Here is a 16942-nt window from a genome sequence, read left to right as displayed (position 1 = left end):
CACGTTCATTCAACACAGCTCCATGTAATTCAGCTATAAAGAAATTAAGAAAAGCCATTCACAGAAACATAAAATAATTCAAGCAATTCTTATGGAGCATTTTCTACATGCCACACCTTATGCTAAGCAATATTTATTGCGCATTCTCTATGTCAGACATTTGTGCTAGGTGCTAGGGCTTCTACTACGTATAGATAGCGCCCTTGTTCATGTCTCTTTCTCAGGGCTGGAGAAAAAAATTAGTCATTTGATTCCATAATGTTTAAAAGAAATTTTCTTTACTTAAAACAAAATGCATTACTTGGCTAATAGTGTTATATTTTCAGTCATGTGTAAATGATCTCAAATTGTACTTTTTAGAATTGGGTGATTTCAGTGTTTGTTTTCTGTCCTTTTTTTCTAGACTGAGCAAGAGAAGTAACAGTAGATGCTAACCCAATCAAGATGAATATGAAATGAAACGTACCATACTGGTTATTTCTTATCTTGCACTCAGTGAAAGCTGACTGAAGTTTTATGTCCTTCCTCTTTCCACCTGGCCACTGGCAAGTTCCCATCATGCAAAGCTTAGTTTAAATGCCAGATTCTTCTATGAAGCTTTCATTGTCACAGCTAAAACTCATTCCTCCCTCATTGTTGTCCCAAAGAATTTTTTACAAACCTCGATTATGAGACTTATTCTAATATTATAGAGTTGGTTTTTCTGAGTCTGATTCTGCTTGTTTTTGAGTTCCCTGAAGACTCCACCCCTGGCCTCACACAGACTTTGACCAGTGGACAACTCAATGAACATTTGCTGAAGGAGTGGATTATGGAATGGAAATATACTCTATTTTAAAGTCTGAATGTCTCAACATAATTTTCTGCTAAAAGTAGATACCTTTTTTTTTTTTTTTACTTGCCTTTATGACAATCTCTAAAATAAGAGATTTTGGGGTATGTTTTACTAAAAAGTTTGACATGTTAGTGACAGGAATCTTGAGAGAAAAGAATTATACCATCTTGGAATCTGTAACAGAGAATGTGTGCAGAGAAATATTATCTATATACACATGCTCTACACTTCAAAAAAAAGTATTTCAAAATGTTCAGAGAAAAGCCTTTATTTCTTGCCCAGATGACTCATCATGAAGGATGGAAAAGTGTGAAGATAAAAATTTAATTTTATAATCACAGGGTACAGAGATAAAGGGGGACAAGATCTAAGAGTTCAGGATGACTGCATTCCTTAAGTAAAAAATTATTGAACTTTCTAATGAGTTCAGATTTTCAAAGAACATGTATTGGGCAAAGTATTTGATGAAATTCTCATCACAATATTATAGATGTGAAACTAGCTGGTAGTAATTTTACATGTAAATTAATTGATCATGTTAAGGGAACAGTCTCTAGTAGAGCACCACAGAATTCAGTAACTTTCCTATCTCAGGCAGCGTTTTTATCATTGGTTAAGATGAAGATGTGGATGGCATGCTTATCAGATCTGCACGTAACATAAATCTAAGGGATAGCCCAATATATGCTAAAGCTCTATCCATAACTCCCTCTACAGACCAGAAAGCTGGGTCACAAACAAGATGAAACAGAGATAATATCAGTCTTCGTTTCCATTTAAAAGAAACCCAATCACATAACTCAGGTTGAAGGAAAATCAATGTATAGGTGCTTTTGGGAAAAGGATCTAAAGTTATAGTGTTCCAATGTGGGAATTAATTATCCTAATGATTTTTTTTGGTTAGTATTAACTAATCTTTGGTACTGTATTCAGTTCTGAGAAATACATTTTAAGAAGACACTGACAATATTAGAGAGGCTATAAGATGGCAAACAGGTTGATGTAGGATCTGAGAACCATTTAGCATGAGAAATCATTAAGGAAATCTGGAATGTTTCACCCAGAAAAAAGAAGTTTAAAGTGAAATGCCAAACACTTTCCAAGATTTGAAGTCCTATTGCCATTTGAAGAGGCAGATGAGTTATTCTATTTTGTTCTATGGAGCAGAATTAGAAAGTAGTGTTGCAAGTCATGAAGAGGTTCAAAATAAGGAAAAACCTAGTGATGAGAACTACCCATGAGTGGACCAAGTCTCATGAAGTAAGAAGCAATTCATTCTTGAACATGTTCAAGTAAAGCTGTATATCAAAAAAGGTATAGAGGTGTTCCTGAATTAAGCAGGAAGTTGGATGAGAGACCTTTAAAATATTTACAACAAATTTCAGATGTTCATATTCTATGCCTAAGCAGCAAAGATTTTTGCATCAAGGGGAAGATTAGAGTGATATGGTTATATGGTTCAAAATAAGAATCTCTTTCTGTAATTCCATTCTGTAAAATGCTGTATATTTTGGTTATTCAGCCTCATCAATATAATCACCTCTAATTTCATATTCCAAGAAATAAATACGGTCATTTTTTTTTTTTTTGTAGTTCGAAGAGACACGAAAGACTAAAGAACTTGAGTAGACAATATAAATCATATGCAGTGGTGAAAATGCACAGAAAAAAACTGTCCAGATTGATCAAATAGGAAATTCACGTTACTAAACTATTCTTTAAAAAGCAGTGTATATGTATCATTACTGGGGCAGTGTGGTATAGAAGAAAAAACATGGGAATTGAAAATCAAGTCTGAGCTCTGACGTTTATGAGCGTGTGCCCTTGGGTAAATTGTTTAACTTACCTGAACTCCAGTTTCCTCACCTGTGAAATAGAGGTTATAATAGGCATCTCATAGAATTGTTATGAGACTTAAACGAAGGGACATAATACAACTGTAAGTGACTTGTTGACAATGAAACACTATACAAGGTAGGTAGTATTTTTTCCTTGATGTGTCAGGCTCAGTCACTTTTTGTTACAAACTATAAAAGACTGTCCTCCTAGGACCTGCCAACTTGTGTTACCATTATTATATCTACACTAGTGTTTCTCTCACGTAGACGTTGAACTTTCCCTGAAAGCCCACAATATCACCTGTCTGATTTCATAATCTGAAGTCTCAGAACAATATTTGGCTAAGTAGTTATTGAATGAATGAATGGAGAGATGGATGGAGGAATTATGCATTTTTTTGCAACCCCAAATGAACGGATAAAAATTAAAATTCTATGCACGCTCAAACTATGTTAATAGGAAGTTTGCTACTGAGGGAGGAAAATTTCATAGTTATGTAGTTATTTTTCCTTGTTTGTCATATTAACTTACAGTACAAACACACATTTGATAAAATTGAATAGGAGAAAAACTAGACTGAATCGAATTATGTCTGTGGGTTTGTTGGTGAAATTGGAGCATATCATATTTCTTATAATTGTTTTTAGATAAGAGTGTTGACTGTATTTGGTGAAATTTTTTCTAAGAAGTTTGAAGACTTTACAAGTTATCTCACCGCATTTGACAGTATCTCTTTGAAGTTACTATCTGACACAGTTTATCACGCCCATTTCTCAGATGATACTGTAAACAAAGACATGAATTGCCTTATCCAAGGTCACAAAACTAGTCCCTGGTTGAACTAGAAAGAGAAAACCCTGTTCACACAAAATTTATCTTCCCTTCCTTAGTGTTCCTTCCCTCTTTTAGATGCATTTCAAGGCTGAAATTCAGCACAGCATGGACCTGGTCAACCGTTCATTGAGCAGTGTACAGGACCATTAAAAACTGTCAGCAATTCTGATGAGTACAAGCAGAGTAGTACACAACACATTAATTAATGTAAGGATAGCTTTCTAGGTTAAAGTAAAAAAAAATAGTACTAGTAATACTAAAACTGAGAGAAAGTTGGTTTCTATGTTCTGACAATAAACCAAAGCTGCTTTTGTGTGGAAGCTGCAGCCAACTCTGCCCTCAGATCCCCAGCTATTCCCTCTAAAGCAGGTGAGAACCACATGCATGCACTAGTGGGCACACACTAGTTCTATATTGGTAGATGTTTATTTAAATTTCACAAAATGAGAAGCATTTTGGTTGGTAGCAAACACAGGTCTGTTTACAGCCGGAATAGAAAAGGTAGGTCTCTGATCTACACCCAGGCAATATAAATAACAAGTGCTAAAAACAGAGGACAAGTCCTGCATCATGTCCTACAGGGTAGGGAAATTAGTTTGACTACTGTATAATGGAAAGGACATTTAACAATGAGTCTCCACGCCACACGCATGCCTCTTCCATTCACCATCCTAATCCCAGCTCCATAGAGTCACCTCAGGAGAACTTTCCTGCCATATTAATGGTGGGAGTCCTTGCACCTTACAGGAAAGGATTCTGAATAAATGAAAGCAAAAAGACCTTTGGAAACAGCAGCTACTCACATGTATGAGAATGACTGAGGCCTAACTCTAAACTACTTCAGGTGTGTTACTAAAGGAAGCAACAATAATTTTATCTGTGGGTCCCCAATACTTCTTTCCATCAATCAGAATGCTTCAGATTCTTAATTCTTAATTCAACTGCTCAATGAGACTTGCTCAACGAGTGGAGAACTATTTATTCATTTCTTTAGCTCATGAAGTAATATTAGCTTCTTTGTTTTAGAATCTTTTTGGGATGACTGATATACCCAGGTAATTCTTTTTTCAAAGTTCTGAGGTTTTATCTTCTTTTTTTTTTTTTTGGTCTAAATAGCGTCATGATTAATATAACCCTCATACTATGAAAATATTTTAGATCCACTCCTCCTCAGCCCCAGCCTTGATAATTTGTTTCCTCCCAGTTAAGGAAGTGGAGTGACTAAGGAGTGACAAGATGGACAGTTCATAGATACAATGCACTCTCTAATCCAGAGCCAGTAGGTCTTCCTATGTGTTTAAAGGGTTAGGGATGGAGTCAAGAGTCTGCAACGACAATCTCTAATTGAAAAAAAGGGAAATGCCCTCTTAAATGCTCTTTTTCTTCCTCTGGCTTGTTCCTGACAGTCAGTAATGGTACAACTGTTCTACAGTATTCCTCTTCAATTTTATTTTGTTTAATTCAGTCTGTCATTAGAAAGGCTCGCGAGCTTTAGGCTTGATGATTACTCTCGGTGGGAGGAAGTCATGCCACTGCAGACTTGTGTCCTAGACAAGCACTCCTTTATACAATGACGGGGCCTGCCATCATAAATGAAAGGCTCTTTAAAGAGCAGTGAGGGACTCTTTTAAGCAGACTGCTACCATGTGCTTGTAACCCTCCAGCATAACTTGCGAGGATGAGACAGCAGTGTGTTCTGCTGCAAAGAGGACTATTGTCCTCGTTAGCCTCTAGCAAATCGAGCCCGGTCTCACTGCCATGCAGTAGGATTTCCAAAGGGGTTTGCAAGCAGTAGTTCCTAAAATTCTGAACACAATAAAATAATGAAAACAGGGGGCTAAGAGTGTGGAATTTAGAAAGCCACCAACCCCTCACCCTAAGTCAACACCCCAAGTCCCAAAATAAAACTGTAAATCTTGGCCACTGCACACTATTTTGAGAAAAAAGTAATAAGCAATAGGTTACATTACAATGAAATAATTGAACACATATTAAAAAAATCTTAAGTGTTTATTACCAAACTCACAGACATTGGGCTTTAAAACTTGTGATAGTTGATTCTCACATATTGGTCTACATGAGAGGAAAAGGAAGAAGGATGATCTATAATTATTAAATTTATCAGGATTTAGACGATTTCATCGTGGTCCATTTTTAAGCCTAAGGATGTTTTGGATTTTTAAGAGAGAAGACTGTAATTGTAATACGATTATCTTTTAAGTTTTTTATATGTGCTGTTCAGGTCGGTTTGGTTTGTTAAAGGACTGTTACATTCTAAATCCAATCTGTAGGTGGAGTCATAAATTAAGTACCTCTTTTTTTCTATATCTCCTACACATAAAATATGTAATTTAAATCGGAGAAGAATCAAATAAACCAGATTAATATTTTGGGGGCAAAAACATGTTTACTCGTTTAACAAAGCCAAAATGTACCTAAGGTAAAGGTCAAAGACTACTTCATTCCCTGCTGAGCAAATGCTCAGGAAGCACATTTGTCTACATTTCCTGTCATAACAGGAAGAGTGTAACTTCTTCCTTCCCACAATGGCTTCAGGTTTACCTCCTAACTCCAATATTTTCTCCCTCAGGGCCTTCCAAATCAATCCTTGCAAGACAGAAGGCAGGAGGCTGTCTCCCTTGTAGTTTCCAAACAGTTACATTTGTTGAAATGTTATTTAAATGTTAGTGATTTCTTAAGCTAAACTGTTCCAACTTAAAATTAAAAGTCAAATTTCCAAACATTTAGAGTAGTTCTCTCATTCCTATTAGTGGTCCAACGTATTTCAAAGAAATGCAAATACACATTCCATATTGTGGAACTTCACTTAGATCAATTTAATTATGTAATTTTTTTTAAACCAAAGCCATTATTCTGGGGGGCAGGGTGTTCCAAACTGCTTTCAATAAGAGTATGTTGGGATGTAAACTTTCAAAATACTTTCACCATAAATATTTTTGAAAGAGCTCATTTTTAACGAATAAATTACAATGTTAAAGTAAGTCTAGACTGCAAAGGACATGGCTTTTGAAACAATTAGCAACGTGTTCTTTAATTTACAGTTTAGAAGAAACCTTTTGGTTTATATGGTCTATTTATAATGTTAATATTTTTAGTGTTGGTTTCTCAGTAATACAATATCAGAGTTTGGCATTTGAAATTCAAAAGGTGACTTTAGCAAAAAAGGTATGTGCACGCATTTACAGAAGTGGAAGATGCCATTCAAAGTCAACACTGTACACAAAATGATTGATACAATAAACACAAACATTGGAATTCTTCTAAATTATAGTTTTACATAGAAATTATATGAGATACACAAATTGGACTGAAACAAAAAGTCTTGAAGTCCTCAAGTCCAAGAGGAGCTTATTTCTTAAATCCAAAGATAGAATTCTAAAGGAGACAGTTATCCTTGTCCTAGTGAAAAGTCTGGCCTCCCTTGGATTTTCTACAAAGGAAAACTGAGTGAGTTTGACAGAATTTGGGACAGTACCTTTCTGGCAGTAAAGGACTAGATCTAGCTGACATAAATATAAACTGCCCAATACCTACAGGATGTATAATAAGTGTGTGGTGCACCTCACCATGATTCAGCTATATGGTGGGGACCTCATTTGTGAATTGTTTTTGAATTGCTAGGAATAGAATAGAAAGGAATGAATGGCCTGATGTCACAGCTGTTAAACATACATCTGAGCACTCTGGCTACTGCTTTCTTTGATTTAGAAATTTACAAAAGTACACTTTTCTTATTTTTCCTTTCTGGTTTTCTTTTTCGGTCTCTGCAATCACCAGTAATTCCAACTCTCTGAACAAAAACTTTCCCCCTTAGTGATTTCAAGATTAATGAATTATGCTGTTTCATACACCTGCAACTAATAATTAAAAAAATGATTAATGAAAGAATGGTTTAACTTATATGCATGGGGAGTTTGAAGTAGGCAACCACAGGATGTATCCATATACCCTATAACTCACTTCTGAGATGTACTACTCTGTCCTAACACATTACGATAACACATGTTAATTTTATTTATATGAGTTCAATAAAAATTTTAATACAAGTTGAGGGGAGGCAGTCAGCTGTTAAGAAATGATACTGAGGAAAAAAAGGCACAAAAATCTTCATTATGAGCTATTCAGAGGTTCATTTTGGATTTAAAGAAAGAAAAATCAACACTTTTTCACTGACTGAACTATCATTCACTTGATTTGAAACAAAGTTCCAGATATGCATTGACTGACATGGATAACTCTTCTCTAGTATTTAAAGTATAATTTCCTCTCAAATAATATGTACTTGCTTGATATGCATACAAGCAACTGACGAGTCTGGAAATTCTGTTAGTGGAGATGACAAAAGAAAACAGTGAGACTGGTTCTTTTAACTCATGGTTCAGAATTCATCACAAAGTTATTTTCTTGAAGCAATTTATTTATATTTCTAAGGTATCCAGTTCCTCACATTTAAAAAGTGAATCTATCTCAACTTCAAAAGATTTTGTATTAGGTTAGTAGGTTGTAACTCTCAAGTTTAGAACTGTGATTAGCCTTTTTATTTACTGATATTCTGATACCACCTTGAAGGAATGTTAAAAAATTCCATTGATATTTTAGCTAAAATTCTAAGAACAACCTGAAATAGTGAAAAACACAAAAAAGTGAGGAGCAAAATTTGTTTCTTTTTAAAAAGACAATCATTTGAGGAAATCAATACATCTCAAGAGAAAAAGTTTAAAAATTTAACAGTTATGAACTCTGAATTCTTTTTAGTCATAAGGGGATTCTGCTGTTCTATTAACAGAAGAATGTTGCTAATTGTCTTTAATTTGTGCTCCAGTTATTGCCCTGATAATTACATGAAATTTTGTTTGCTGGCAAAAAACTATTAGTGTGCCAGATCTGATGGAAGGAAAGAACTTAAGTCATTTAAAAATCTTTTCCCCTTAACATTACTGTATTAGGCCCTGTATTATTTGGGCAATAGTTTCCCCTTATAGTTATTAAATATTTAAATGCCTTTTTACAACAAGTCACACAAATAAACTTGAATTTATCTCTCCTTTCAATGTGGGAAAACTGAAAATTTTAAATACATCCAAATAAACAGGTTTAGGTAAATTTTTATGTATCTTTCTTCTTGATATAACAGATATAAGAGATTTCTAGGTATACTGTTTGAAAAAGAGTCATGCAAGGATACAACTCATTTAAAAATCTGGTTGTTACAGGAACATAGAAAAAACTGGTACCGTATGAATGAGGGTAAGATTGTTGCCTAATTGATGAAGGTACCTAATGGGTAAAAACAAAAAATACAGAGAGATTGAAATTATAGTGTTAGAACAAGCTAGAAGTTATCAGCGATAAAAATGGTGATCAGTAGTTCAAAATAATTTGGTCAGTAACATACATTTGCAAATAAGTTCATAAGCATAGAACTTAGGAAACTACTTCTCTACATTCCTGTCCCAGGCCCTGTTCTGCAAATATTCTGTATGATTTTTCTTCCTATCCACCAGCCATCCTCTGCCATCAACTGGTTCTTGCTCTGAAATGACTCTTTGACCCCGTGTTAGCTTCCAAAGGCTCTTTTGTGCTCCTGCTCTACTCTTCTCCACTTTCCTTCTATCTCCCTGATACCCTTTTAGAGAAAACCCTCTTGAAATGAAGGTTCAGGTACCATTCTTTAGTGCGCTACACAGCACAAGAGTTCGTTTGATGGAAATCACATTAACTATGATAGCTAACGGTTCAAAGAGCACAAGTCTTCATAGGAATACCTTAATAAGTAAATTTATTGAGCATTTATTTTGTTAGGTGCTTTATGTTTATCCCTTAATTTAATTATGTCAATGACCTAATGAGGTGGGTACTATTTTTTAATCCTTGCTCTCCTGATGAGGGAACGGATGAAGTTCCGAGAGGTGAACAAGGTTTGTGTGTCTCTACAACCATGTTCTTCAACATTGTGTTACACTAGATGCCATTGTAATGTAATTGGGAAAAGCAATGACATAAAATTATGCTCTTAGCTATTACATTATACAGGACGCAGCATCACTTAATTGAGAAAATCATGTTTCTTTTGTTTTTTAATCTGAAAAATCTGGGCTCAAATCTTGGCCACCTCCTAGTATTAACTAACTTAAACTTTGCATGATCTGGGCACCGCCTAGCATCCAATCTTTTCTCTCCTTTCTCTAAAGTTACACACACCAGGCTCAAGTTCCACAGCTCAAGTTCCTTAGCAAGCTCTTTCCTTTCTTAAGGAGCTTTGCAGGCACTGTCCCCTCCGGAATGCTGTCACCTAACTGACTCATCTTTTAGCTTTCCTCAGTCAGCATTTCTTCAGAGAGGTGTTTCTCTAGCCTCCCATTAAATAAAGCACCTATTGTTATTATTTCATAGCACTTTGATAGTTTCATTCATAGCTCATATGAACAAAAGTTTTGTTACATGTTTGCATATTTCATGTCTGATTCATCCCATTAGGCCAAGGGTCCATCAACTATGGGCTACAGGCCAAATCCAGCCTGCTCCCTCCCGCACCGCACCGTCTTTTTGTCAGTCAAGTTTTATTCAACACAGATACATTCATTCATTTACACATTGTCCATGGGCAAAGCCGAGAAGTTGAGACAGAGACTGCATGGCTCACAAGGCCAAAAATGTCTGCTGTCTGGAGCTTTATAGAAAAAGTTTGCTGACTTTCTGTAGCAGTTGATAAACTGGATGAGATTCTTCTTGTTTATCACTAAATATTTAATGTTAGACACATTGCCACCTAATATTTGTTGATATAATAAATAGATGGATTATTAAGCTGTAAATGGGATTAACAATGATTAAATGGAATAACATATATGCAGTTCTTGATATGTGTAGCTACTTTTGTTATTGGAAAATTTCTGTAAGACAAATTGAGAACTCAGGATATTATTTATTTTTATATACTAGCTTAAGAAATTCCTCTTGTTTAGGTTAGAAATTGAGAAATAAGTAGTTTTCATAAACTTAGAAACTCTGGAAAATATAAAAAAATTTAAAAAGCTGTTAATTTTCTTCCTCCCCTAAACTATTTTATGTATACAACTGGAGTTTTTGAATTTCAGCTGTTCTCTACTACCATTATGAAAGATAAAATAAGGGCAAAATTCAATTTAAACAGTTAGCCACTCTGTTTTCCAACAGTTTTATTTCTTGGTGATATACAACTTATCACATCAGCTCTGCAATATTTCATTTCACACTTTCAGTTAGTATTTCTTATTCTGTAAAAACACACCCTGTTCTCTGTATTGCCAAATAAACACCTGCAATGGCAGAACAGGCTTTTACTACTTTTAAGAAAAGATGACTGTGGACCATTGTGTGAGGTTCCATTAAGGCTTCTACAGTTGGGGGGAGCTTCAAAAAGGGCAAAGCAGTTAACATTTTTCTTTTAAACATGTGAACACAGAGTTTAAAGGAAGCCCAAGTTAGGGGTGCCTCCTCTGCATTTTGTATCATATGCTATTGCAGATTTGCTGGTGTTGATTATTAGAAGTGACCTATCTCTTTTAAGCTCTCCCCCAAATGGCTCTTACTCTCTCAGTAGGTGAAAGGGGCACATGACAAACATTTATAAGTAAGGTGGCTGTTGAAGATTGTCAATGACACTCTAATATAATCCCTGAAACATATATTAAAACGTGGCAGTTCTCATTTTTACTAATGCCTTTTAAGAGTGTTGAATTAAAGAGTCTACTCTATCTGAAGACTATAGATTCTAAAGACTATATAGTTTCTAAATTTTATAGAAGAAAACCAAGGAATTCATCTTTAGGATTAGAAACAAAAGATAAACTAAGTTGAATTAAAAATTTTTTTCTTCTCCTAAAATTATTATGCCTTCTAACATGGATGAGAGTAACAGCAATTGCAGACGTTAACATGTAACTATATTTAAATAAAGAAAAGATGTTCAATTATTAGCTCAATAGTATGGTGTTAAAATTCTTGTATGCCTTATGTTTCTTTATAAAGCATAAAGAAAGCTCATAAAGAAAGCTCATGAATTCCACCTGCAAAAATTTCCTTATGTCTTTGTAAGCAAAAGGAAGATACAATTAGTTTCATGAACCGAAAAATCACCCAATATTAATAAGGAAGGATAGGTGCTAATACATAATTTTTGACTGTGCCCAAAACAGATTCTAGTCCAAATAATGACTCTAAACAGTCAATTCAATAGTATATGATATCCGATATTTCACTTTTAACTTCAATTACAATCTATGAACCAATTAAAAAATATTGTGATTTTATATTGACAGAATTATTGCTTTTTGGCTTGACATATAGCAATAAATGATGTATAGGAAAACATCGAAAGAATCCATCATAAATCTTAGCATTATTCATCCTTTAGCTCATTTTCAGCCAAAAATAGTTCAAGTCCTATGTACTTTAAATATAACAATTTAAGGGACTATAAACTTGAAAATCTAAAAAAGTTTCTTTACCTCTTAATGGCATACTGGCTTTGACTGCATAAATAACAACTTCTACACATTATAATTTACACACACAGCAACATAAAATGTTAAACCATGAATCAGTTCTGGTCTCACTTGCAGGTCAAGAAAAATAGAAAGGGACAATAGAGGAGACAGCATCCTCATTTGGGGGAAAAATTACATTCTGGTGGAGCATCTCCAAAGTTGTTCTCTTAGCTTTTCCTAGTGTAAATGGGCAATTAGCAAAAGACTCCTGTCTCTCATGGTTAAGGAATGCCTGTTTTACAGGTTCCATTATCCTTTTGCAATGGTTGGGATCTGGTAGGAACCATTATTTGATATTTAACATTAGAATGCATACAAACCACTCAGCTCTCCTTACATGCCTAGCTAAATCCACCCTCGCCAAGGGTGAAGAAAAAAACGTCAATTCACAGATATTCATGATGTACAAGTCTCTGCTGAAGAGAGCAATTGGGCATATAAATCCTTAGAATAGATTAACAGTATACAGATATTATCACTGGAGTTCTAGAAAAAAATTATAACATCATTGCCTCTATGTTTATAAAATTTTGGGTCTCAAGAAAATGGTATGAACTAATACTTCTTGCCTATATGTTTTAAGTTACTAATATTTTATGTGGGTGTTTTCTTTCTTGTTGTCAGGACATGTTAAATATTTTGGATGTATTTCAAAGTCTGTGAATAGAACAGAAGCCATTTTTATTCAGGATATTTAGCCTATATTATAAACCTTTTAAATGGATGACTACAAAAGGCTTCATGCCCACGAGTGTAAATATCTTTGTGTACAGTGTAGCAGTTTTATGCTTATTAACTTTTAATTATTAAGCTATTTACAAATACAGCTCCCACTTAAAATTCAGGTTGAAGTAAAAAGTGCATGTATAATCATGAATGTGTAAACTATTTTTTAAAAGATAATTTTTTTCTCTTTACATATAAGAGATTATTAGCACTTAAACTGGCCATATTGAGTTCACTAAAAATTCTCTTAGTGGATGTTTGTAAGTTCAAAATATTTTCAGCACCCTTAACATATGTAGGGAAAATGTAATAAACAGTCCATGAAAATAATGATACAAAAAAGTTTACCCCACTCACCTGTCTGTTACGTTCATCCATAATCCTCGTAATCTGAATCTTTTTTCTCCCCATAGTCCCCGTTTTTCTTCTCTCTCTCGTCCCTGAAATTATGTATTTTTTCCTTCCTTTTCTTTCTCTTTCCTGCTTCCTCCCAACAAATCTCCTTCTTCAGCACTTGCACTGCTCAGTTCCCAAATTTCTGCATTCGTTCCTGCTGAACAAAAAAGAAAAATTCAATGCCATTTTAACAGCAAGCCAGTTTCCTAAGAAATATCATATTCTAATTTTTAAAAAATAAAACTATATGGCAGCAAGCCATTCAAATGAATGAAAATAAGTACTTATTAAAAGTACAGGGCATATCACATGCAGGAACACATCAAATGGTAATGGTTTGTTTTTATTATATAATTAAAATAATCTCCTAAGTAATTTAACAAGTCACTTAAATGATGAAAACTATGCTTTAAAGCCCAACACTTGAAATGTATCTTTTGCAGAGTTTCTTAACATTTTTTAATGAAATTAAGTGACTATTTTCACCCTTCTGTTATGAAAAATTACCTAAATCAGAGAGTTAATGAACCTTTATGTACCTGTGTATGCTAAGTAGGGCAGCTAATTCATTGCTGAAGGGAAAACAATCTCGTGTTTTGACAGCAGAGGTGATAATGTCCCTCGTTATGCAAATAGGATGGACTATTATGAAAGTGCTATTTGATATATGTAAATGTCAACTAATTTAAATCTAAATCCTTTAATCTTATTTTTAAAAAGTCGCTGGTATGAGAACACTGTAAAGAGAATATGGGATATTTAATCTTACATAACAAGGAACTCTCAGCAGTGAGAGAGCTCCTTTTCCTTTTGAAAGCTCTTGAATACAACAATCAAAAAGATAATCACTCATAGAAAAGAAAGAAATGGTGCAAAAATTAGAGTGTTATTCTATTTATAATTATACTTTTTTATAAGCCATCCATCATCTAAATTTAAATATTTTAGAAAGACATCATATATCTTTGGGTACTAAAATACAAAAACTACAGAAGCTTGCTATTATATACTGGACATCTTTAGGTCACGAATTAAAATTAAAGACATAGTCATCAATAATATAAGATAAACCCAGAGAATCCAGAGTATTAGAAGTATATATTTTACTTTGTTTGAAATTACATCTGAAAATATTTGAATGTAATTAAAGTGAATTGCCGTGAAATGTGGAAATTCACAAGAAAGCATTCCACAATGGCTTCTTCATTTGCAAGCAACAGCTTCAATTATTCTATCCCGGCTCATGTCAAAGAATGGAACAATTTTACACATTGCTCAGAATTTCCCTGTTTATTTTAGTTGGTGTCTGACAACCAACCTGATAAATTCCCACATGTATTATGTAACGCTAAGCCAGTGTCCTGGCTCTTAAATAGATTATTTGGCTCCAATTCAAAGTTATTGGAACAGGAAAGCTGTTATACTCTTAGTCTGATCATCAGCTCTCTTTTGATTTCTTTAATTTAATTTCTAAATTCTTTATCACCTTGAGTAATTTTTTTTTAATTTAAGTTTTCTGTGATTATCTAATTGCAGAAGTTATTATGATATAATTAGTTCTGGTGGATTAAGTGCTGCTTAAATACTAAGCCCACCTATTCTCTTTTGCCCAATGCTTTTCTATTCAAGTGTAGCTCACTCCTGCCTCTGAGAATATAGTATATCGAGTAACAGCATGAGCACACAGTGCTCATCAAAAACTATTACTCCAGCGGTAATTTTAAATGTTGAAAGTAGTACAAAAGTCTTAAAAGTGTTAATATAAATAACACACATTTGACAAATACACATTAAAAAATGGCTATCATAAGCTATATTAAAAACACATTAAAATATGAAAAATTCACAAAGCACAATTGCGTCATATATTCACTGTTGCCATTGTCCATCTATCTATTTTTAGAAATGGTCTTAAACATCACTCAACTGGGCAACTTTCCTGTGTTTCCTAGTCTTACCTTAGAAGCAAGCAGCACGTTAGAATGGTATTTCCCATGCATGTGCAAGACCCCAAAGAAGCGAACAGGCTTCCTCTATCACAGAAAAGCCAACCCATGAATCCACAGCAAATGCAAATGGGACAATTTCCTTTCTTTCATTTAGCTGAGGCCGGTGGCACTATCGGCTTACAGGACTCTGCCTGCCTAAGCGCTTATTCACTTTAAGGTGGAAGGTCAGGGTGAACAGATTAGTGTGTGGTGACAAGGCGGGCAAGATGAGAACTTCTTCGGATCCTGCTTTCAAAATACAAATAACCAAACAAGTAGAGAAACATCCCTGGAGAAAAGTCTCCTCAGAAAGACAGGGTTCCTCCCTATCACCACCCCATATTTCACAACTCTGAAACAGGAGACACTTTTTAAAAAGAGCAGAGGAAGGATTTTTTTGTTTTGTTAATTCTCAAAACATGATGGGAAGTACTTTGCCAGAAAAAATGTATACGTATGTTAAATATATATGTGTGTTAAATATATATATGTATATACATATATACATAAAGTAGTTGATAAAAATGTCATTGAGTATATTTTCCTTTTTGAAATATGAAAGGTAATGTAGAGAAGCAAGTTTAAATTTCAATAAAATTAAAATAGCTTCTTGTTTTCTGTAAAAATGAATATTTCTTGAAGTGTTGCCTTTTGAACCTTTCTATAATGCAAACTTGGCGTTTAAGTATATATACAGAATAATAATATGTGGCGATGATTTGACTGTTTTCATGAAGTAAAATGTGTCATAGAACATATAACTTCGAACATTTGATTATGGGTCACCACATTTCAAGGCTGTCAGTAAAAATTCAAACAGGAAGGTCAACAATAGCTCAGGAGTTGTTTTCTTAGCATAACACTATTTCTCTAATCTAATTTTTATGCAAAAATTATGGTTTCAAGTATTATTCGCAGGAAGCTCAGAGATGCTGGAAAGAGATTATATAACTTTAGAAACCTATAAAATTGTTTTGTACGCGATATGAAGAATATACTAGCTAAACGACACGTAGCAGAATTTCAAGTTATACTGAAAACTTTCATTATGTACAATCAACCATAAGCTTAAAATAATTCCAGCAGGCTTGCCGCTACTTCTTTCCACATGAAAGCAGCATTCTTGGAAAATGACAGAGTTTCATAGAAACAATCAGTAATTAAAAAAAAAAAAACAAAAAAAAACAAAGAAAAAAACGCTCTAGCATAGTTACACTCTATAGAGTTACAGTCTTCTGCATTGCTTTTCTTGTTGCCAACTAAATATAAGAAAAATAAAATCAGGCTGCTTACTAAAAAGGGGAACTTCATTATGGTAGGCTTCTGTTCACTTTGAGTTTGGCGTAAGCAGACAGATGAAGGCAAAGTGGTTTGAGACCCAAGTAGAGAAGAATTTCTCGTGGACGGATGCTAAAGATCCTTCTCCCTCTGGCTCTCTCATCTACAAACAAGTATCCTTGAGTGATACACACCTCCCCCTCCCGTCCCCCGCTTCCTTCCCTCCCTCTTTCTTGTACCCCTTTTCCCTCCTTCCCTCCCTCCGCCTACAAATCCCTCCCTGTAACACAGAAGAGTCTTGACAGAATGGCAGGAAACACGCACAGACTGGTCAGGGAAGGATATGATGTCAGCAACCACGAACAATAAAAGGTGTAAAGGTGCTTCCTTCCCTAAACTGTTCCAGAAGTGCAAAATGGGAACCAAAACTCTTCACTTCCTTCTCTGAGCAGAACTGTCTGAGTGTGCTGTGCTACACACCCCACACAGCGAGGCCT

General features: G+C 34.5%; 1 protein-coding gene across 50 annotated transcripts in view; it reads right to left on the bottom strand.

The window, feature by feature from the left end:
* Positions 1 to 16942, bottom strand: part of MEF2C (myocyte enhancer factor 2C) — a 165015-nt gene that overhangs the window by 79813 nt on the left and 68260 nt on the right. For 26 of the 50 annotated variants that reach the window (XM_081054186.1, XM_081054150.1, XM_081054181.1 and 23 more), the window contains one exon: positions 13141 to 13336. In XM_081054186.1, the coding sequence (XP_080910312.1) occupies positions 13141 to 13194 (54 nt within the window). In that variant the 5' untranslated portion in view covers positions 13195 to 13336. Of the gene's footprint in view, positions 1 to 13140; positions 13337 to 15137; positions 15251 to 16460; positions 16625 to 16942 lie in introns of those variants that run through there. The other 24 variants (XM_081054162.1, XM_081054161.1, XM_081054174.1 and 21 more) reach the window with 5 other exon arrangements.

This window comes from Rhinolophus hipposideros (genome assembly GCF_964194185.1).
Source record: "Rhinolophus hipposideros genome assembly, chromosome: 7".
NCBI lineage: Eukaryota > Metazoa > Chordata > Mammalia > Chiroptera > Rhinolophidae > Rhinolophus > Rhinolophus hipposideros.
This window is presented reverse-complemented; position numbering and strand designations above follow the sequence as displayed.